This window comes from Protomyctophum parallelum (assembly GCF_964188405.1).
Source record: "Protomyctophum parallelum genome assembly, chromosome: 8".
Taxonomy (NCBI): domain Eukaryota; kingdom Metazoa; phylum Chordata; class Actinopteri; order Myctophiformes; family Myctophidae; genus Protomyctophum; species Protomyctophum parallelum.
Genome location: NC_139703.1, coordinates 39,005,633 through 39,028,658, shown reverse-complemented (window position 1 = coordinate 39,028,658; position 23,026 = coordinate 39,005,633). Strand labels below are relative to the sequence as shown.

The window sequence follows — 23,026 nt, the reverse complement described above, 5'->3', positions numbered from 1 at the left end:
GGAAGGTTTGTACAGCAAGCATTCCTGTCTGCTGATCAGCTGATCCGCGTGAGCGGGAAAGGTTGCAGGGCTGGGTCAGGCCCTTTGAAGGCATGTGGGCGCCATGCCTTCAGGGTGCCATGCATGTAGGCCAAACACGGGCGTTTTGTACTCGGGTGTGTGTGGGCATGCGACCGACCGGGAGCCAACGAAGGGAGCGAGGGAACAAAACAGGGAGAGAGAGAGACTCGTGACACTTCTTGGCGTGGTTCAAGACCAGGTGTGCATTCTGCATCGTTCGGAGGGGCTCTCGTATGAAGTGCCCGTGGCGGGCGGCCAGCCCAGTATACGGAGGGAGTTACAGCAGTGGAGGCTCTGAGACGCCTCGAGGCCTCGGATATAAGGAGCGGCACGCACGGGCACTGCAGTGGGCAGAACTCCATGGGCGACAATGCTTCAGATGCTATGAAGTGTAAACTTACAGGACCGCTGCAATGTGCGGCGCCTTGAAGGACAGCTGACTGTGGAGGACAGGAGCCAGGACTCTGTTGGCAGTGGGAACAGAAACCACCGGGCGGGGAGTCGCCTGTACTCTAACAGAGAGAGCCTGCATGGGGCGAGACTTTCATGTACTTACCCTGGATCTGAACCCATCGCTCCAACCTCCAACAGAGAGCAGCACACTATATGGAAGGCGAGTTATTATATATTTGAGTTACATGCTATGCCGAGGCTCGTGAACTATAACGTTGCTGCTAATACACGAACAACAACAGCAACAATTATCTGTGGATGGAGAGACAAAACAACTCCCGGCAGCAGAACGAATTCGGACGAAAGGAGATGGATCTGGGGGGCAAAATACTGCTGCACAAACCAGTGTCAAACACCCCCCCCCCCAAACAGGCTCTGACTTGGAGAAACACAGGAGAAACAGAGAAGAAACAGAGCCCCCGCCCCCCCCAAATAAAATACACAGGATCTCCAGGCAGACACCAAGAAACTGGGATACACCTGTTCGCAGATTTAAAAACAAAAAAGAAACGCCAGTGACCATGCAACACCTCTGGAGGTCCCATATCGACGGCCTACACCCCACTAAGGCATAAGTAAGTACGTATAGCCGACCGCTGGATCTACACATTTCTCAACTATGAAGAGACATTTGAAACAACTTATAATACCATACACTTCTACACATCAACTTAGACATTGCTCACAGGTTTACTTCAATATACCCACATCAGTTGGCAAAAAAATAGTGTTCAAAGCTCCTTGTGACGGGAACAATCTACCTGTCCATATTCGTTCAATAACATCTTTTCATTTGTTTAAAACTGTGCTGTCCTCTCATCTTGAGACTACCTGTTCATGTTTACACTAATCATCACTGTAGCAGATCCATGATGCAATGATCCATGTGTTATGTCTACGTTATGTCCATGAAATGTTGTTGTGTTGCAGTTTTTGTTTTGTTGTTTTTTGTTTTGTTGTTGTTGTTTGTTTCTTGTTTATCTAGGAATTGTATTGTTTTGTCTTGTTTTGTTTTGTCTGGTTGAATTGTTTGTAAAAAGTGTCTTTATGTATGAAGTGTATTTTGTGAATCGTGGAGCCCCTTGAAAACGAGATGGTTCATCTCAAGGGATTGATCCTAATAAAAACATTTCAGACAGACATGTCTCAAACACCATACTGTACATGTGTGTTATAGTTAAAATGCAACTATGGAAAACAACACAGTGTCACGTTCCGTGGCATGTTTTGGATGTTCACGTGTTCTTACACATGTTTTTAGTTAGTTAGTGTTTTACTTCTTTGTGTTACTGAGATTTTGTAGTCTGCATTTTCCTTTGTTTCGTAGTTGCAGTTCTGCTTTACACTGTGAACCTTTATTTTGTAGTCTTGCTTTGTGCCTTCCTGTCTGCCCCTGTAGTTCTGTTCCTGTCTTGTCTCACTAGTCACTGTGATTGGTCAGTGTTTCCACCTGTGTCCCCTTGGTTCCCCCAGCCTATCCCAGTGTTGATTGTCAGTGGTGTTCACCTGTGTCTAGTTATCCCTATGTCTATTTATATGCCCTTGTGTGTTCAGTTCTCTGTCGAGTCGTTGTTTGTAGTCGCTGCATGTGTTCAGTCCTGTTTTTGAGCTTACATGTTCCAAGTATTAGTTTATTGTGTTTCCTCGCGCCAGTTCCCTGTTTCCCTGCATTGTTAAATAAACCTGGATTTTGCACCTGAATTCGGCCTCCGCTGCTACTGTCTGGACCCTTTCCGTCTTTTTTCCAAGAATATACTTGAAAAAGACTAAAACGGACAAAACCTTTCTTTGAAAGATATAATACAACTAACAGAAATAATACCGTATCAAGTAGCAACACATACTACGATACAGACTGGTTGAAATGAGCTTTCATTTATTTTAAAACATTCTGGGCGGGAACCCCTTTTGGTGTTTTAAACATGTTATAATTTAGCTATTGAAAAATAGCAGATCTACAAGCTCAATGAGCTAGTAGATCTGCTATTTTTGAAAAGTCGAAGAACGACTGACATAGAAACATAGCTTTTTCAGAAAACTGTCAGGATGTAGAAGACATTTTTTTAATCTGATCTCAGGTCAAAATGGGTTAAAACATTCATGGATTGTAACTGCAAAGCAACAACCCCCTCTTCTCCGCAGAGCAGACAACCATCCATGACTGATCCTCAACAAAAACAGAGATGTCTCAATATAATATTTATCTCAAGTATGCATCACTTGAAAATGATGTACAGTAGTTCTACGCGAGCCAGGAAACTCTGAACCTGTGTGTGTGTGTGCGTGCGTGCGTGTGTGTGTTTGTGGCACTCATGGAATTAGAAGGAAAAAAAACGCTTGAGATTCTAAGAGGATTCTAAGCATCAACAACGTGAGCCATGTACCAACCTGACACCTACGCAGTGGTTCCCAACCTGTGGCTCTGGGCCCACCAGTGGTCCAAATATATTATTATTATTGTTCAAGATGTGAGCTTCTATATTGGCATTTTTTTGAGTGGTGCAACCACTCCAAGGAACAGCAATGTCCGTGTTCACCTATGTGTTGGTTCACCTATGTGTTCATGAGCGCCAGTATGACTGACTACCAGTAGGGGCGCTGTTGTGCCAGACAGAGAGACCTGGAACCCCCTCAAGGACCACTGGCGGTCCCTGGGCCGCCGGTTGAAAAGCAGTGCTCTAGACAGCAGGGCCCGTACCACCTGGAACCCCCTCAAGGACCACTGGCGGTCCCTGGGCCGCCGGTTGAAAAGCAGTGCTCTAGACAGCAGGGCCCATACCACCTGGAACCCCCTCAAGGACCACTGGCGGTCCCTGGGCCGCCGGTTGAAAAGCAGTGCTCTAGACAGCAGGGCCCGTACCACCTGGAACCCCCTCAAGGACCACTGGCGGTCCCCGGACCGCTGGTTGAAAAGCAGTGCTCTAGACAGCAGGGCCCCGGCGGCAGGACACGGGGTGAGATAAGGAAAACAAACCGGGGCCAATATGGCTGCGTTGAACAGAACAGGCCCCATTGTACGCTCAGCACAAAAAGACACATTTTCACAACAGCTCCTGTTACAGTAGCCTTGTGAACCAGAGCAGCCGCTCCTCAGCCAGGGTACAGTTACAGTTACAATTGGCTGGGACGCTGCTGCTGCAACCAGTACTGGGGGTTTACTGTTAGTACAGTTACAGTGGCTGGGACGCTGCTGCAACCAGTACTGGGGTTTTACTGTTAGTACAGTTACAGTACAGTGGCTGGGACGCTGCTGCTGCAACCAGTACTGGGGGTTTACTGTTAGTACAGTTACAGTACAGTGGCTGGGACGCTGCTGCTGCAACCAGTACTGGGGTTTTGTACTTCATAATAGTGGAAATACTGTCCTGTACAGTTACACTAGGCTGGGACGCTGCTGCTGCAACCAGTACTGGGGTTTTGTACTTCATAATGCTGGAAATACTGTCCTGTACTTAAAAATCAGTGGTGAAGTATATACTCACATTTCTTACGTCAGTAAAATATATCAATACTGCAATATAGAAATACTCCGTTACAAGTTAAAGTCTGGAATTCAAAATGTAGTAAAAATCCGACCGGTCTGAACTGAGTGGTGCTGTACTGTACAAGCCCTCCTCCCTGGCCTCTGTGTGCGTGCGTGCGTGTGTTTGTGCATGCGTGCGTGCATGTGTGTGTGTTAGGCTGCGCAACAGTGACACTTGGTGGTCAACAAACGCTATTTCCACACTCGGACGGACAGACAGACAGACACAGAGACAGACAGGGACACACATAGCTGTCTATAGGAGTGGCTCATGGCACCACTCAAAAAGCACAAACGTATTCATTTGGCATCAAAATGTAGTTCCAAAAGTAAAAGTAGTCATTATGCAAAATTTCCCATTTCTTCTTTCTCAAATGAATAGAAATCATTTGAAAATAGCAAATCTAAATTACAAATACCTCAAAGTTCTGCTTACAACAAAACGATGGAGCTTGCAACGGAAACGAATGCCACCCGCAGCTTTACGCCTGTAAACCTGCGACGTGACAACTAAAGCTTTACGCCTGTAAACCTGTGACGTGACAACTAAAGCTTTACGCCTGTAAACCTGCGACGTGACAACTAAAGCTTTACGCCTGTAAACCTGCGACGTGACAACTAAAGCTTTACGCCTGTAAACCTGCGACGTGACAACTAAAGATTTACGCCTGTAAACCTGCGACGTGACAACTAAAGCTGTACGCCTGTAAACCTGCGACGTGACAACTAAAGCTGTACGCCTGTAAACCTGCGACGTGACAACTAAAGCTGTACGCCTGTAAACCTGCGACGTGACAACTAAAGCTGTACGCCTGTAAACCTGCGACGTGACAACTAAAGCTGTACGCCTGTAAACCTGCGACGTGACAACTAAAGCTGTACGCCTGTAAACCTGCGACGTGACAACTAAAGCTGTACGCCTGTAAACCTGCGACGTGACAACTAAAGCTTTACGCCTGTAAACCTGCGACATGACAACTAAAGCTTTACGCCTGTAAACCTGCGACATGACAACTAAAGCTTTACGCCTGTAAACCTGCGACGTGACAACTAAAGCTTTACGCCTGTAAACCTGCGACATGACAACTAAAGCTTTACGCCTGTAAACCTGCGACGTGACAACTAAGGCGATTTGGATTCTGAACTGTGGCCGCCGTGCCACTGCAAAGCGAGTAGCGACATATACAGGCCTGTCACGACTTTAAATAATTGCCTAATTGCAATAACTTGAGATGATTGTAACACTGAGGATACCACCGAACTACAACATGACGTCACTGAGGTGACCACCGAACTACAACATGACGTCACTGAGGTGACCACCGAACTACAACATGACGTCACTGAGGTGACCACCGAACTACAACATGACGTCACTGAGGTGACCACCGAACTACAACATGACGTCACTGAGGTGACCACCGAACTACAATAGGTTGTCCAATCATCCCTGGGTCGGAGGTTCGAATCCCGGCTCCTCCTGTCTACATGTCGAAGTGTCCTTGGGCACACTGAACCCCACATTGCTCCCGATGTGCTGGTTGGTGCCTTGCATGCAGGCTTCCGCCGCAATCGGTGTATGAATGTGTGAAAGTAATGCACTATGTAAAGTGCCTTGGATAAAGGCGCTATATAAACGCACCATTTAACATTTACAACATGACTGATGACTCTCTGTTTTTACTCACCACTGCTCAACGTTATTTCAGCTCCGGTGGTCAGCTCACCACCGGAGCAGTGGTCACCTCACCACCGAAAACCCCGACTATGAATAACGCTTAAAAGGACCTTAAAACGACCACGACCATGACAGTGACAGCCACCACGGTACGATACGAAACCCACCTTGCGTCCGACCTCGTTGTTGTGCAGGTTCATGAGCGTGCGCGCGTTCTGCTTGATCTCGCGGGCGTCCACGAACACCTTGGAGAAGCCCAGGCCGTAGCGCACGTCGGCGGAGCAGCCGCCCCACTTCCAGCCCTCCTCCTGGTTGTAGAAGCCCTGCTTGTCCTTGTCGCAGCCGCAGCCCGACAGGCTGCCCTGCGTGCACGCCGCCGTGATGGCGTGGGCCACGCCCGCCGCGATGATGGCGTACGTGAAGGCCGCCTCCTTGCTGCCTGGAGGGAGAGAGAGAGAGAGAGAGAGAGAGAGAGAGAGAGAGAGATGGAGAGAGAGAGAGAGATGGAGAGAGAGAGAGAGATGGAGAGAGAGAGAGAGATGGAGAGAGATGGAGAGAGAGATGGAGAGAGAGAGAGAGAGAGAGATGGAGAGAGAGAGAGATGGAGAGAGAGATGGAGAGAGGCAGAGATGGAGAGATGGAGAGAGAGATGGAGAGAGGGAGAGGGATGGAGAGAGAGATGGAGAGATGGAGAGAGGGAGAGATGGAGAGATGGAGAGATGGAGAGAGAGATGGAGAGATGGAGAGAGGGAGAGATGGAGAGATGGAGAGAGAGATGGAGAGAGGGAGAGGGATGGAGAGAGAGATGGAGAGGGAGGAGGAAGGGAAGACATTTTCAAACACCTTTGCTGACATCATAGAGCAGTGGTTCTCTAACATTTTGATGTCAAGTAACGCCCCAAACCCCAAACTGTAGCAGATCCATGACGCAATGATCCATGTGTTATGTCTACGTTATGTCCATGTTGTTGTTTTTTGTTTTGTTGTTGTTTGTTTTGTCTGGTTGAATTGTTTGTAAAAAGTGTCTTTATGTATGAAGTGTATTTTGTGAATTGTGGAGCCCCTTGAAAACGAGATGGTTCATCTCAAGGAATTGTTCCTAATAAAGAATTTCAGACAAACCGCTGGTGGAAAAAGAGCTGATTTGGAGCTCTATTTATTTATTTTATTCATACGTTTATTTTAACAGGGACAATACAAAGAACAATGTATAAAGTTGTCAAAACATGAAACCGTTGCGTTGTACATAGGGTTTGTAATTGTAGCCAAGGCGAATTTATTTGCAACCCCAGTCCCTGGTTAGGCTTTTCTATACAAATATGATCTACCTATACTAAAAACAATCATTTACAAAATAAATACATGCAAATACATCTAGTACATCAAGTACAAAAGCATTAACATTCCCAGATTACACTTCAAAGTTTTAAAATATGCATAACATATTAATGTCAACCAGAGTTTAACTTTATTATTAAATATTTTGAGGGTTTTTTTGTTTGTCTTTTTATTTCAGTTGGTTGTGTATCTGTGGCAGTTCACCCTGCCACTGAGGATATATTGTATGACCTGCATTAAATTCTGATTATTTTATTTATCTAACAGGAAGCTCGGGACACAAATGGGTTAACGTTTGAATTATTATTTATTGTGTATGTTGCAGATAATTATATTATTTTGGGCTGTGTATGTATATGGGTTGATGCTTGATTGCTAATTGCTTGTCTCCATAGTAGGGAGCAACTATCAGCTGTGGGGTGTGGGGAACATACCAACAGTATGAGGGTTTGGTTAGAGCACCCTGCTTTCTTATTGTTTATATATATACCATATGATATGGTTAATTGATTGAATAATAAGTGATGTATAATAATATGTGATGAATAATATGTGTTGTCCCTGGACATTATGAAGTACTGGTGTAAATTGTGTAATCAATTCAGGGTGGTGTGTTCCAGTGGGTGGCTTAGCCTTTATAGGTAGGGAGGCCTCCCAAAGCAGGATTGTGCAGGTGGAAGGAGCTAGGGTCTCCTGTCCAGTATCTATGTAAATACTTTTTCTTATATTTATATTTATATATTATATATTTTTTTTTGACCCACGATTTTGTAACCCATTTTTCACCCCTGTGTCAATCATCCTGTGATGTGATCCTGGGCTCTACACACCCTCCGCCAACCTAGGGAGAGCAACGGACTTAACTCATGCTTCCTTCATGCTTGAGTGTCCAAGTTGCTCCTTTACACCTGACAGGGGGGAGTTTCCCTGGTTGGACGTAGCGCGTGGAAGGAACACGTTATTCCAACCAGTTCCTTTCCCCTCCATCAGGCGTCCCAGCTGGCCAGGGGGAGGCAGTTTAGAGACCAGGATTACTGCATATTTTTGTGAGGGTACCTACCCTAGGGGACACGGGGAGAACATGCAAACTCCACACAGAAAGGCCCTTTCGCCAAACCCACCTTCGGGTATGGGCACTGATGACGCGGAGGAGGAAACACGCCGCCAGCACCCACAGCGCCCGAGCGGGAATCGAACCCAGGACCTTCTAGCTGTGAGGCGACAGCACTACCAACTGTGCCACCGTGCCCCTATATGTAAATACTTTTGACCTGAACTCCAGGTTTGACCTGAATTGGGCTATGGACCCCCCATTTAATGACATTTCCTATCTCCCCCAATGTATATTATTGTAAAATCAATGTTAATTTAACTCTGAGAGTGTATTTGGTTCCATTTGTACAGACCCATAATGGTCCCATTTGGTCTCCTAACTATCATTTAGGTCGGGGTCAGGTCGGGGACCCCATGGAACTCTCCCAAGGACCCCTGGGGGGTGCCCGACCTGACCCCACTTTGGGAAGCAGTGATATAAAGACGTCCTCTCTGCCAATAAGCCTCCTTACATACCTGACATAACTGCTTCCAAGCCAGACATAAAAATAGTCCATATGAGCCAAGTGTGACTGATTCATCACGCTTCCTCTGCAAGGGATTAGCCCATTTTGGGCGGGAACCCCTTTTGGTGTTATGTTATGTTCTACTTTAGCTATTGAAAAATAGCAGATCTACAAGCTCGTAGCGCGGCACTCGGTGCCGCACTACGAGCTTGTAGATCTGCTTTTTTTTTTTTTTATCGTGAAAATGTGGCGCAAACCATTTGAATATATATATATTCTTTCAGAGCGAACGTTTTTAACTCAAATCTTTGCTCCTGGAGGACAACATGTTTTCAGATGGGGGGTCGGCGGGCCAATTCCATATATTTCTGGGGGTCCTTGACGTTGTAGAATCCTTTCTCAGGTCTAAAGGGATTAATGTTGACAGGTAGAAGCAGTGGTATAGGTGAGGGTACACCAGGGGGGTGGTAGGTGAGGGTAGGTCTACACCAGGGGGGTGCCCACACTTTTCTTTGTCTTGAGAGCCACTTTCAAAATGACCAGTTCAACAAGATCTATTATATATTGACCAAACTAATTATAATCCCTTTGCTGGGAATAGTTTAAATAAGTTACATAAGACTCATTTGGAATGGGAAATAAAATTGGTAGGATTTCTTGTATGCAACTTTGTAATGCTATACTGACGTTTGTGTGCAACCCTGCTACTGACTTGTGTGCAACCCTCTTGAAAACAAAGTATTGCATTATATACAGTATCTATGATTATATTATATTTAGGAGCATGTCATGTGGCCTGGTAGTGATCTACCTTTAGGGCACCCTTGGTCTACACACAAACGAGGCTGCTTTAAGCCCCTCTATTCAATGCAGAGTATTTATGAAGTATAAAGTAAATGGAAAGTCATCATACACACTACAGTAAAGCACATTCATTCATATCGTGAGAAAGGCCGATAGGCTCTACATTAAGAGGGCAAACAATTTATTTTATGTCATTCACTTAAAGTTTCTTATAAACAACACTATACTTTGTTGGCTGGAGTCCCACAGGGCACTAGACAAAGCCCCACACTCTTTTTTTCTTCTCTAAACACCAAATATCACTTTTCGGCAAAAGGGTTTGCTCCGGAAAACAAACGCTTTAGGATCCCTGTGGTTAAGTTATATAAGGTCATAAGTTCTTTTTTTTTTCATATTCTTTTTAAGAATTAGGAACGGTAGGTTGAGGGTTTCATGTTGAAAACTAAATAAACTAAAATAATAAATACATTTTGTTAAATCTGTTTTCTAGACTTATATAGGCAGATCGGCACCTTTTAGATCCTTTGGGCTTCTCGCCTCTTCCTGGCGCTTTTTATCTTGTGTTCAACCGATTTTGGGCCGGAACCCGTTTTGGTATTAGCATTATGTCATGCTTTAGCTATTGAAAAATAGCAGATCTACAAGCTCATAGCGCGCCACAGAGTGGCGCGCTATGAGCGGCGCGCTACGAGCTTGTAGGTCTGCTATTTTTGAAAAATCGAAGAACGACTGACATAGCTTTTTTAGAAAACTGTCAGGATGTAGAAGACATTTTTAGAATCTGATCTCAGGTCAAAATGGGTTCATTATTGTTCATGCTGTATGTCTGCACTGTATCGTAAACGGTGCTAATTAATTAAATCATAAAAAAACATAAAAACGTCAGCTTGGGTCATTCTATTGCAGACCTCTCTAACATCCTGAAGCTGTGCTATACAGTATTTCAGTGAGCCGGTGCGTGGAGTGGAGTGGAGTGGGGTGGTGGGAGGGAAGCGGGGTGGTGTGGGATGGGGTGGGGTGGGGGCAGCGCTCCGTCTATGTTTAGACATCAGTCTGGCTCTTGTCCCAGCTTCCGTCACAGAGTGGATCCACCCAGCATGCACCCTGCCGGGGGAGAGGTGAACCTAGCTGGAACGCACCCATCCTCCCTGCGAGACCAGCCACACTGATACAGCTGATCTGGAACGCACCCATCGCTGCTGTCCGGGGAAGAAACCTCGTATATAGGCTCTGACTATATGCACGGCACGGCGGCCATGTTGGAATGACATTGGGCCCTCTGCCTTTATTCCTTTCACGGGTGTTACCAATGATACTAGTGATCATGGAGGCTCTGCTCCATTCTGGTCAAACAGTCAGGCGGTGAGACGACAGTGGGTCTCACAGTGGGGTCCAGGAACCTGCAAGTTTTCTTGAGGGGGTTCCTTAAATGACCCCTTACGGGTGATTATTTATGCCCCAAAATCTATAAATCTCACACTATTAAGGCAACCGGCCGGTTCCACGCGCTGCACAAGGTGCCGTTTTTATTTTCACTTGAGCACCTGCTCCTCTAAATGTCTGTGCACGCCACTGTGTGTAACTCTAAGAGTATATATACACACAAACTACAACAACATTACATGTTAGATGGAACTCCCTTCAATGGCCCCCGGGGTCCCTGGACCCAACATTAACAGTTTGACTGTTTTTTACGATTAACCCGCATTTTAATCAACCCCCCTTCACTGCCGAGATTGTTGTATTACCTTTAGAGCATACGCTGAATTATTTGGGCTTTTAATCCGCGAAAATCCATCAAAAAAAGCTCCCGTGGTTTGTTATGATCTGTGTGTAGCATCCACCATCTTGGTGCACGCGGAAGACGCACACAAGATTGGTTTCAATGAGGCGTTGCACCCAATGCATTTCCATTGGCCTCAATTTCCCAGAAGCCCTAGCAGCCCACAGCATGTGACGATTTCCGGTTTCGTCATCACAGCGAAGCCATCCAGTCTCATACTCTGCGACGAAGACGGATTTTCTTTTGATTCATTACATTACGGCGGATTAAACACATAAAACAAAAGGCGGGTATGTCCGATACGGCAGCGACATTAACCTGGAGTAATCCATTCAAGGCACGGAAACTGTTAAGAAACAGTGATATCATATAAAGCAGTGGTTCCCAAACTGTTTAGCTCAAAAGAGAAATGAGATGTTTGCCCGTGACCCAAACTAGTGAAAATAGTAGTTCCGTGTGTACACTCTCATGGTGCGTTCACACAGGCAGATGCAACGATGCAGTCTACCATTCATTGTCGATGGAAGCCAGTGACATGACGTTGCAAAGACGCAACGATGCATGTAGCTGCTCCAAATCAACTCACAATGCGTCTCTGCATCGCTTCATCTGCCCGTGTGAACAGAGGAGGTCCTTGAAATTGAAAGATTTGAGAACCACTGCGCTACACAAAGTATGGGACAGAGCCTTAATTAGCATCATTGATATGATATATGAAACACCTCTCTATTTTAAACTGCATATTATTATTATTTTCTTCATTGAGTAATGCTCTACTTCATTAGTGTTGCACAAAAGCTCAATTCAATTTTCTATTTCAATTCAAAGCTCACACGTTGCGACTTTGTAGATTGGTTGTTTTGGCTATTTTAAAACATTGTACGCATGATAGTGAAAAGGAACACGTTTTTTGGGACATACAGGGTTTCCACCAGACAGCGCCGATAGCCTCCCTGCACCGAGCACACTGATACAGCTGATCTCCACTCTATAAATCAGCTGATCCAGCTCAGGTTCGTTAAAAAGGAGAAATGGAGATAAGTCTGCAAAGGAGGAAACAATATAAAAAAGATATATATAAAAAACTAGCAGCTGGACCTAATTATAACCATCGGTGAGTTGAGTTTTAGCAGGTTCCATTTGCAGTATACCCATGTTGTTGTTGTTGTTTTTTTTTGCTATTTACTGAAATTGTATTAACATATTTATTTATTATTGGTTAGACTTTTCTGCACGTCTCCACAGTAAACACAAAGCACAAAGTTGTGTGGTTGTTATACATTACATCTAGCAGTGTTCACGCCTTCAAGAAGAGGCTGAACAAACACCTCCTCAGTATGTGACTGTAATCCCACAGAGCTCAAGGACTGTCATTCATCCAACATTCAGTTTAGACATATTGTACGCCTGACTGAGTAGCTGCAGGTCATTGATAGGCTCTTTGGATGTATTTTTCTCATAGCCTGTATCTGCTTAAAAAATAAAAAATAAAAAAAGGAGTGCCAAGGAGTTTGAGTTGCACCCGGAACCATATTGGTGCTGTTTTAAATGGTACACAACACAAACCCACCAGCGGATTGAGCTGGAGTGGAGTAGGGCCGGGAGGAAGATCACTGCGGACAGTATGGTACGGCGGTGAAATTCTTAGCACTGACTGAACGCATGGTATGGTATGGTATGGTATGGTATGGTATGGTATGGTATGGTATGGTATGGTATGGTATGGTATGGTATGGTATGGTATGGTATGGTATGGTATGGTATGGTATGGCATGGCATCTCAAACAGCATCTTTCAACCTGCGATCCCCAACCCGAGGACGACGCTACTCCCATATAGCGAACTGCTGAAGTACGGACTGATTAATAAAACATTAGGTTACGTAGGTACTGTAACAGGCAAGCGAAGCAGTTCGCTATATCAAGATGCCCTTCTTGACTCTTCGAGAAGAAATCTTGCGTTATCACGTGGAATGGGTACGAGGTACAGCCGAGTATATCTCGCCATCTGGAGGGCAGAGCTGTGTGTGTGTGTGTGTGTGTGTGTGTGTGTGTGTGTGTGTGTGTGTGTGTGTGTGTGTGTGTGTGTGTGTGTGTGTGTGTGCGCGTGCGCGCGTCACTTACACTGTATATACAGTATGTTAGAATTCTGTACCATCACTTCCAATTTCACTTGTTTATCCTGTATCCTGTATGAGCCCTCTCTCCTGATTAGATAGAATTGGTGTCCCGACCTCAAAATATATTTTCTTTTTTTTTAAATATTTTTTATCCCACGATTGTTCACCCCCTGTGTCAATTATCTAATGTGATCCTGGGCTCTACACACCCTCCGCCAACCTGGGGAGAGCAACGGACTTGAACTCATGCTTCCTTCATGCCTGAGTGTCCAAGTTGCTCCTTTACACCTGTCAGGGGGGAGTTTCCCTGGTTGGACGTAGCGCGTGGAAGGAACACGTTATTCCAACCAGTTCCTTAATTTCCCCTCCATCAGGCTCCCCGGCTGGCCAGGGGGAGGCAGTTTAGAGACCAGGATTACTGCATGTTTTCTGTGAGGGTACCTATATTTTCTGTTTGTCTACTAAAGATCCCGGAGAGACAGAAAGCCTCCCGTTACTGAACAAACACCTGGAGTCCACATAGCACTGATCACTATCGGGACACGGAGCTGTTCTACTTTCATTGTTCTAACGAAAGAAAATCATTAAAAAAAAACCTTAAAAGCACCTTTAAAATGCAGTCCAGGGATATGAGGGGGAAAAGGTTAGTGCGATATGACAGAAAGGCATGTGGAGCTTCTGTGAATTACTGACATAACCACGTAAACCCCTATATACCGACCAACCTACCTACCTAGCACCCACAGACAGGAGCTACATTTATAGAGTAGCTACCTACCAGTACCGACCTACCTACCTACCTACCTACCTACCAGCCGACCTGCCTGTCTGGACTAGCACCCACAGACAGCAGCTACATTTATAAAGCAGCTACCTACCAGTACCTACCTACCAGTACCTACCTACTGTACCTACCTACCTACAAGCCGACCTGCCTGTCTGGACTTGAAGCATTTCTGCTTTTAGGGGGGGAAAGTATTTTTATGAATACATGAAGGTACTTTTCACTGAACTTACTATAGGATCTTTGACAAGATTTTAAAAGACAATGTTGCTGTAGGACATAAACATCTTAACCCATTTAGGACTGACGTCGAAATTTAAAAAATGACAGTTTTCTGAAAAACCCATGTTTCTATGTCAGTTGTTCTCAAACATTTTCATGTCAACCCTAAGATTATATGTAATTGGCCGCCGGCCCCCATCTGAAAATATGTTGTTCCAGGAACCCCCCCCCCCACACACACACACACACACACACACACACACACACACACACACACCAGAAGCAAAGATTTGAGTTAAAAACGTTGGCTCTGAAAGAACACATATTCAAAGATTTGCACTACATTTTCACGATATTAAAAAAATAGCAGACCTACAAGCTCGTAGCGTGCCACTCTGTGCCGCGCTACGAGCTTGTAGATCTGCCATTTTTCAATAGCTAAAGTATAACATAATGCTTAATACACCAAAAAGGTAAATGAATGCCTTACGTGTACTACTTGATCATACTACATAACATAACCCTTATAATAAAGACAACTACTAGGCAAAGTAAATATGTTGCTTGCATAACATCAACTTATTGACTCGTCTCACAAGGATCTGACAGACATCTGATATTGGTCTCCGGGGCCTACAGTAGGTACAGTAGGTCTCCGGGGCCTATCTATACAGTAGGTATGATTGAGATGTAAGTTGCGTGGCTCTGGCAGCAGTGTGTGATCAACAGTTATATGAGTTATTCTTCTCACTAGCCCATTCTGACCTGAGATCAGATTCTAAAAAATGTCTTCTACATCCTGACAGTTTTCTGAAAAAGCTATGTTTCTATGTCAGTCGTTCTTCGATTTTTCAAAACTAACAGACCTACAAGCTCATATGAGCTTGTAGATCTGCTATTTTTCAATAGCTAAAGCATAACATAATGCTAACACCAAAAGGCGTTCCCGCCCAACATGGGCTAGAGGTACAGGCAGGGAGTGTGTGTGTGCTCCAAGGTAAAAAGATGATTCATCTGTCAGATCATTCATTTGTGTCATTTGAGTATCCATGGCCCCCAGCTTTATCCCACTCAGGACGGGAACCCCCTTTTTCCGTTTTAAAGCATTATATGTTAAACTTTAGCTATTGAAAAAGCACTCTGTGCCGCGCTACGAGCTTGTAGATCTGCTAAAAAGAAAATCTCGAAAAATCGTCAATGTGGCACAAATCTATATTCTTTCAGAGGAAAAGTTTTTGACTCTAATCTTTGCTTCTGGGAGGGTCCCTGGAACAAGAACCACTGATATATATATAAAACCTGTCATGATTTAGAAGAGATTTTTTATAATCTGGTCTCAGTGGTAAATGGGTTATTCCACTCATAGAGCAGGATGTCTCTCTCTCATTTATCACCCAGAACACCTTCAGTCAATGTCAAAACAAAAGCTCTGACCTGATTAAAAAACGGGGGGCAAAACAAAACTTTCCTAAGTGATTATTTATCAGTAGTAGTTTTAGCTACTCCCTATATGCTCCACTGAAAGACGAAGAGTTAAGATTGTAGATCTACATACTCCACAATGTGTCACGATACCAACGCAATGTGAGCTTATAGATCTGACATTTTCAACACTTTTCAACTATAGAGAGTATATGCACATGCGTTACTTTTCCACCGAGTGGCGCGCTATGAGCTTGTAGATCTGCTATTTTTTGAAAAATCAAAGAACGACTGACATAGAAACATAAAACTGTCAGGATGTAGAAGACATTTTTAGAATCTGATCTCAGGTCAGAATGGGTGGGTGTGTTGGAGTTTGAAAGCGCTCGTTGGAAATCACTCAACGGTCCTTAGTACCACCTGTATCTAAATGCCACATAATGCAGGAGTCTACTCTGCAGGACGTTGTGTTATAGAAAACAAGTGCTTCCAAACTCTGACACTTAGAAAAAATAATCACCTGCGCAGACTTTCTTGACAGAAAGTAGCTCATGACATGTCTACGCTGCATTTTCATTAAACAAAAACTTTGCAGATCGAAAGAGGACATTCCAAGCTTTCTGTACAGCTGCAATGTTGCACATTTTAACGTTGTTTAATACAATCAGATCAGGACTTTTCTGTTTGGATGTATGGACTGCCAAGGCCAGAAAGTAGCTTTGTTGCCACTCAGACTGATTCAGTAGGCGTTCCCGCATAACTTCCGGGTACGAATCGTACGACGATGTCACGCGCATAACCTCCATATATATATATTAGTGATATGCCAAAAATACCTGGCCACCTGACCGAAAGCGTTGCATACACGTATACTCGATAAGTGCATGTCTAATTCAACAAACGAAAGGTTCAGCTTGGGAATATAAAGCAAATCATGTTTCACTGCCTCAATGTGAGCACAAACTCACACATAGTGACCACAGTATAATCAGCAATAATGTTGCAACAATGGTGATAATACGTAGTATACCCTTGGATATCGGAATAGAACAACTATACACTGTTGCAGAAGGAGTCGTATAGTATCAAGGTTTGCAATTTTCAGGAAATATACATACAATGGGGCGGGGGTGGGGGCGGGGGTGGGGGGGTCAGCTAAATAGAAGGAACTTGCTAAAGGTATTATGACATCTTATCTTAGTATGATAGCCATGCTGTCAACAGCTCTATGATGTAAGGCAGTGGTTCTAAAACTATTTTTTCAGGGCCGTGACCGACCCACCAAAGTAATCATATTTTGAACTGGGGACCAGTTTCAGGAACCTTGTTTTATCACACTGTCAAGAGTTGGTAAATGGAAAATAGTGCATTTATATAAGCGCGTTTTCATCCGAAGCGTTTTCCACATTTTGTGCATTACATTCACCCATCCACAGTTTCACACACACACACACACACACACATACACCGATGGCGGAGGACACCGTGCAAGGAACCAACCTGCACATCGGGAGCAATTAGGGGTTCAGTGTCTGTAGGTAGTTAGTTCCATTTGTTACAGAACACATAAGGGTCCATTTAGGAACCCAAAAGGTCTCTGGACCTCACTTTCAGAACCGCTATACAATAATGTCATTCATTCATTCATTCATTCAAACCCTTATTTATTCTCGAGAGACATTGAGGTTTCCCGTCATTTGCAGTGTCGCCGAGATACAGTACAACATAAAGTATTAAAATGATGGCCAAAATCATATTTGTCTCAAAAAAATATATAGGAGCCGTTAAGGAATGGGGGACCGTTAAATGCAGAATCGTTTAAAATCCTGAAGGATCCCATTAAACCCCATAGACCCCATAGATAACCCCATAAACCCCATTAAACCCTGAGAGTACAGAAGTCCTGATGTCACTCGTTCATCCCCTGGGGTCACAGAACTAGTTTTTCTGCAGAGAATAACATTGGGTTCATCTTATCAAAACAAATTGTATTGTCAGGTATAGGTGGCTCTGTATCGTTTTTGACTTATTGTAAACGATAGTCAGTCGCTCATATTTGATACGGTCAGTTTCTAGCGAAGACTTCACGAATTTGGCGCGGCCATTAACATTAGCGTCTTATCGCCGTCAGTCGATGCTTCATGTCCATATGAGTCAAACCGCCAGGCTGAGAGGCTCCTTTGTTTATTGTTGGAACACAGTTCTTATTTGGCACGAAAACAAACCTATGGGGATTCAGAATGGGGGGGGGGGGAGGGAACGGGACCCATGTAGGATGCATAAACGACGTCAGAACTTCGGCGCTCTACAGGCGGGACCAGAACTAGAACGGAGCATCGTTGACATACAGAGCTATAGAACGGAGCATCGTTGACATACAGAGCTATAGAACGGAGCATCGTTGACATACAGAGCTATAGAACGGAGCATCGTTGACATACAGAGCTAGAACGGAGCATCGTTGACATACAGAGCTAGAACGGAGCATCGTTGACATACAGAGCTAGAACGGAGCATCGTTGACATACAGAGCTAGAACGGAGCATCGTTGACATACAGAGCTATAGAACGGAGCATCGTTGACATACAGAGCTAGAACGGAGCATCGTTGACATACAGAGCTATAGAACGGAGCATCGTTGACATACAGAGCTAGAACGGAGCATCGTTGACATACAGAGCTATAGAACGGAGCATCGTTGACATACAGAGCTAGAACAGAGCATCGTTGACATACAGAGCTATAGAACGGAGCATCGTTGACATACAGAGCTATAGAACGGAGCATCGTTGACATACAGAGCTATAGAACGGAGCATCGTTGACATACAGAGCTATAGAACGGAGCATCGTTGACATACCCACTTTCAGTTCTTTCCCGAAGACGGTCCTCTCGCCCAGCGCCGAGCAGTTCCAGCGGCCGTGCTTGAACTGGAACTGGCACTCGTTGATGGCCATCTGCGCTCCCTCTCCGATCACGATGATGGCGTCCGGACGGCTCTGACAGATGGTCCTCTGGCGCGGCGCCAGGCCCGGGATCTTGTTGCAGATGATACTGGCTCCCAGCGCCACCACGGACGACAGGCCCCTGGCAGGAGGAGGACCCATGGAATAAAGGAAAGACAACAACATCAAATCACACGACTCATGAACCATTTTGTTAGGCAGAGTCCTAGCCTGTGATTTATGAAAGAGCACGAAAGGAGCTTGTTTACTTAAAGCAGGACGATGTAACTATTTTTGTTTTAAATTCATAGAATTGGACTGGAACAATCTACCTGTCCATATTCGTTCAATAACATCTTTTCATTTGTTTAAAACTGTGCTGTCCTCTCATCTTGAGACTACCTGTTCATGTTTGCACTAATCATCACTGTAGCAGATCCATGATGCAATGATCCATGTGTTATGTCTACGTTATGTCCATGTTATGTGAAATTTTGTTTTGTTGCAGTTTTTGTTTTGTTGTTTTGTTGTTGTTTCTTGTTTATCTAGGAATTGTATTGTTTTGTTTTGTTTCGTTTTGTCTGGTTGAATTGTTTGTAAAAAGTGTCTTTATGTATGAAGTGTATTTTGTGAATTGCGGAGCCCCTTGAAAACGAGATGGTTCATCTCAAGGGATTGTTCCTAATAAAGAATTTCAGACATCACAACATGATGAACCATTTTGTTAGGCCAAGTCCTAGCCTGTGATTTTTGAAAGAGCATGAAAGGAGCTTGATTACTTAAAGAAGGACGATGTAAATAAAATGTAATTTTGTCCAATCTGTATGGTAGACGGGTAGAGCATGTTGATACAATACAACTTAAATACAATTGGGGTTGTTATTTTGGCTCCCTGCATGCTCTTGTTTTGAGAGATTTAGATCGTGTCAAAGGTCATGTCTTAACCTAGACACGGGATCTGACCTGAAGGTCAAGATTCAATGTATCTCCTGAGCAAGCAGGCGCATGCAGGCTCTATTAGGTCAATGGTAAAAATGTCAGCACTTGCACCGGGTTCAAATCCGGTGGTGGAAGAGGAATGTTATGGAATTATGCTGTTTAAGTATTATACTTTTCCTCCCCAATATGTTGTCTTTTTTCTCTCACACACACACACACACACACACAACACACACACGCGCGCGTGCACACACACGTACACACACGATTGCACTTGCCTAGTTATCAAAAAGGAAAATGTAAATTAACATTACAAATAAATAAACATTGAATGAAAAACAAAACACATTGTTTAAATATATATTCTGTATATATATATTCTATATACAGCCAACCAGTTGAAGAAATCACAGAGTGATCGGCTTTAACCTTAATCTGAGACCATTCGTGTTTATGGAAGATGCTTCTGAGCATACCGTAACGTATTCCATTGCTAGTTTGACCGCTTCAAATACAATTTCATCTTAAATTAACCAATTGAAAATAGCCTATCAACAAGCTCGCAACACGTTGCAGCGCAACGTGTTGCGAGCTTGTAGATCGGCTATTTTCGGTGCATGCATGACATGCTTCAACAGAAGACAAAGTGGCTTCTGTGGAATCCAAATGACTGAAATCTGTCAAGGCGACTGAGAACTGTAATCTGTGTGGATGTGTGGATGACACGAGACTTTATTAGTTCAGTCATTCTCAATCTCAATTTTCAGCATTTTCAAGGAGTCGGGACCCCCAGTTTGTTAGACATTACCCCCATTAGATTCAGTTATGTTGTAGTATACCTCTGACACACATCTACACTGGAATAAATGTGTTTATTTAACCAAATGGTTTGGTATATCTGTACACTCGCATGCATGAAGAGAAAACAGTGTTGCTGCAACTATATCAACTATTGTCATATAGCGTTTGTTCTGACAATAATCTGGAAAAATGTTTTTCATTTATTTTTATATACACCTTCGGACAACAGTGTAGTAGTGGTGCAAACTTCTTTTTTTTTTAATACCGTATTGTGCCGAATATAAGACGACTCTGATTATAAGACGACCCCCATTTTTCAAGATTAATTTGTGGAAGAAGAACAATGAATGTCAAATAGTCCCCGATTATAATACGACCCCATCTTTTTGAATAATTTATTTCCATCTTATATTCAGGCCACTAGGGTATCTTATCTGCAACACATCATGATGGATCTGCTATTTTGACTATTTTTTTTTTACTTATTTTGTTTTTCCTTTTAGAAAAAGAAGGGGAAAAAACATATATTTTATGTTTTATGTTTTCACATAACCCTAACCGAGCTTTGTATTCGTTGATGCTATTTTTTAATGCTATGTTGATGAATTGAACACACATAGGACCATAATGGAAACAAGTCCCCAGGATGGCAGGATCCTTTTAGCCTTAATGTCTGGTTGTACCGAGTGTTGTTCACATCTATTTCTGACTAATACATTATTCCATCAATCTAAAAACGCCAAAGCCTACAGTTAAGAAATTAAGTGATCCATTAGACATTTTTCAGAATTAATAAATGCCTCGTTACTTTACCTCGAGTACAAATTTGCCAGAGCAACTTTCACTTGTAGTTCTAGTAATATTTGACAAAGAGCATTTATACTTTGACTCAAGTTCTGGAGTTGATACTTTGTCAATTGTCAGTGATGGACAAACTAGGAGGCAAATTAGGAGGCTACTCAACTTCAGTAGACACACAAATGTATTCTCGACCACATGGTGAACGATAGGGGTTTTCAGTGACCCCCTCGGTCAGGGGACAACTCTTCTCAAACGTTTTCTTGTCAAGGACCCCCAAATAAATACATGTGTATTAGGCCACAGACCTCCCCATCTGAAAAATGTTTTGTGCCAGGGGGAGGGACCACCCCCAGAAGAGAATATTATTTTGTATTTCCAAAAATGCTCAAAGATAGCTGATGTGACATAATCAAGTGACATTGCTATGTTTGAATAGCCAGGCTATAGGTGGATGCAGTGGTTCAAATGATTGTGATTTGTGATTAACGCATTTTGCTGGTGGGGACCCCTAGCTGGAACCCGCCGCCCCCTCCCCCCCCCCCCCCCCCCAAGGACCCCTGGGGGTCCCCTGCATCTGCTATAGCCGATCTTGCACTCATTGAGCTTGTAGATCTAATAACATCTAGAACAGGGGTGAGCTTGTAGATCTAATAACATCTAGAACAGGGGTGCCCAAAAGGTGATCTACCAGTAGATCTCAAAGCCTATACAGGTAGACCACATGACATGTCCCTAAAAATATATATAATTTTAATATATAAAAAAATGTATCTGCCATTTGAATTAAGGTGACTTGTTTGACATCAAAAGGGCATGTCAGCTCAAACCCACAAAGCAATACTTTTTCAAGAGTGTTGCGCACAAGCGTCAGTATTACAAAGTTATATACAAAAAATAAAAAATAAAAAGGTACAGTTTAAACTATTTTCAGCAATAGAATAATATATATTTTTTTGCTTGTTGAGCTGGTCATTTTGAAAGTAGCTCTCAAGTCAAAAATGTGTGGCCACCCCTGGTCTAGAACATGTTGGAATCATTTTAGGAACTTTCTTTTACACAAATCTTCTTATATGTCACTCACATTTATTTATTATTATTTATTTATCCCCCCCCCCCCCCCCCCCAGATAGGGGTCCACGGTCAATTTGGGGTCCTTACAGTTGGCACAGTCAGTTTCCTATACTGAGCAAGAGCTCTATTCATCATCTGTTGCATCATGACAATCATTACTATAGTAAATTATAAAACTCCATTCTATTGCAGTAAGTTATAGGATACATTCAATTCAAATTTCTGACTTTTTTGCCAATTGTCAGATCAATGTTTAAAGAACTTCATTCAGATGTTTTGCCAAATTATCACAAATAAATAGGATCTGGGCATATTCTGGGACGGGAGCTCATTTGACATCCCCTTAAGGGTCGTAGTTCAATGCTGCTCAAAGTTAAATTAACAATTTTATGGTGTAGGCTATAGTGTCAGATAGGCTAGGATGAGTTGCAATTACAAACATGTGTGCCCCTTCATGCTCTTTTGTATCAAGACAATTAAAAACAAATACTCGCATCTGACTTTTATATCCTTGCCTCAATTCAAGAATAAAAAAATAAAAAAGGTTTGGATGGGTTTATTGCTATAGGCCTAGAACAAAAATATTATGCCGTCAAACTTACCCGATTTTCAAATATACAATTCCAAGGCAAAGGAAGAAATGGAAAATCCATCGTCGTGTCTTCCTACTCATGGTTGAAGTGCGTTTATTGAACGGCTCTCTGGGGTTATTTTTTGTCTTAG

At 43.4% G+C, this 23,026-nt stretch overlaps 1 protein-coding gene across 1 annotated transcript in view; it reads right to left on the bottom strand.

Annotated features, from left to right (window-relative positions):
- The window catches only part of LOC310863639 (protein Wnt-7a-like), a gene marked incomplete at its 3' end in the record, with an annotated part of 29,076 nt that extends 6,079 nt beyond the window's left edge, over nucleotides 1–22,997 (bottom strand). The window contains exons 1-3 of the mRNA XM_083772118.1: nucleotides 22,906–22,997; nucleotides 18,607–18,833; nucleotides 5,882–6,153 (exon numbers count right to left, since the gene is read on the bottom strand). Coding sequence (XP_083628244.1) covers nucleotides 5,882–6,153; nucleotides 18,607–18,833; nucleotides 22,906–22,976 — 570 coding nt within the window. The 5' untranslated portion in view covers nucleotides 22,977–22,997. The remainder of the gene's footprint in view (nucleotides 1–5,881; nucleotides 6,154–18,606; nucleotides 18,834–22,905) is intronic.
- Nucleotides 22,998–23,026: the final 29 nt, after the last annotated feature.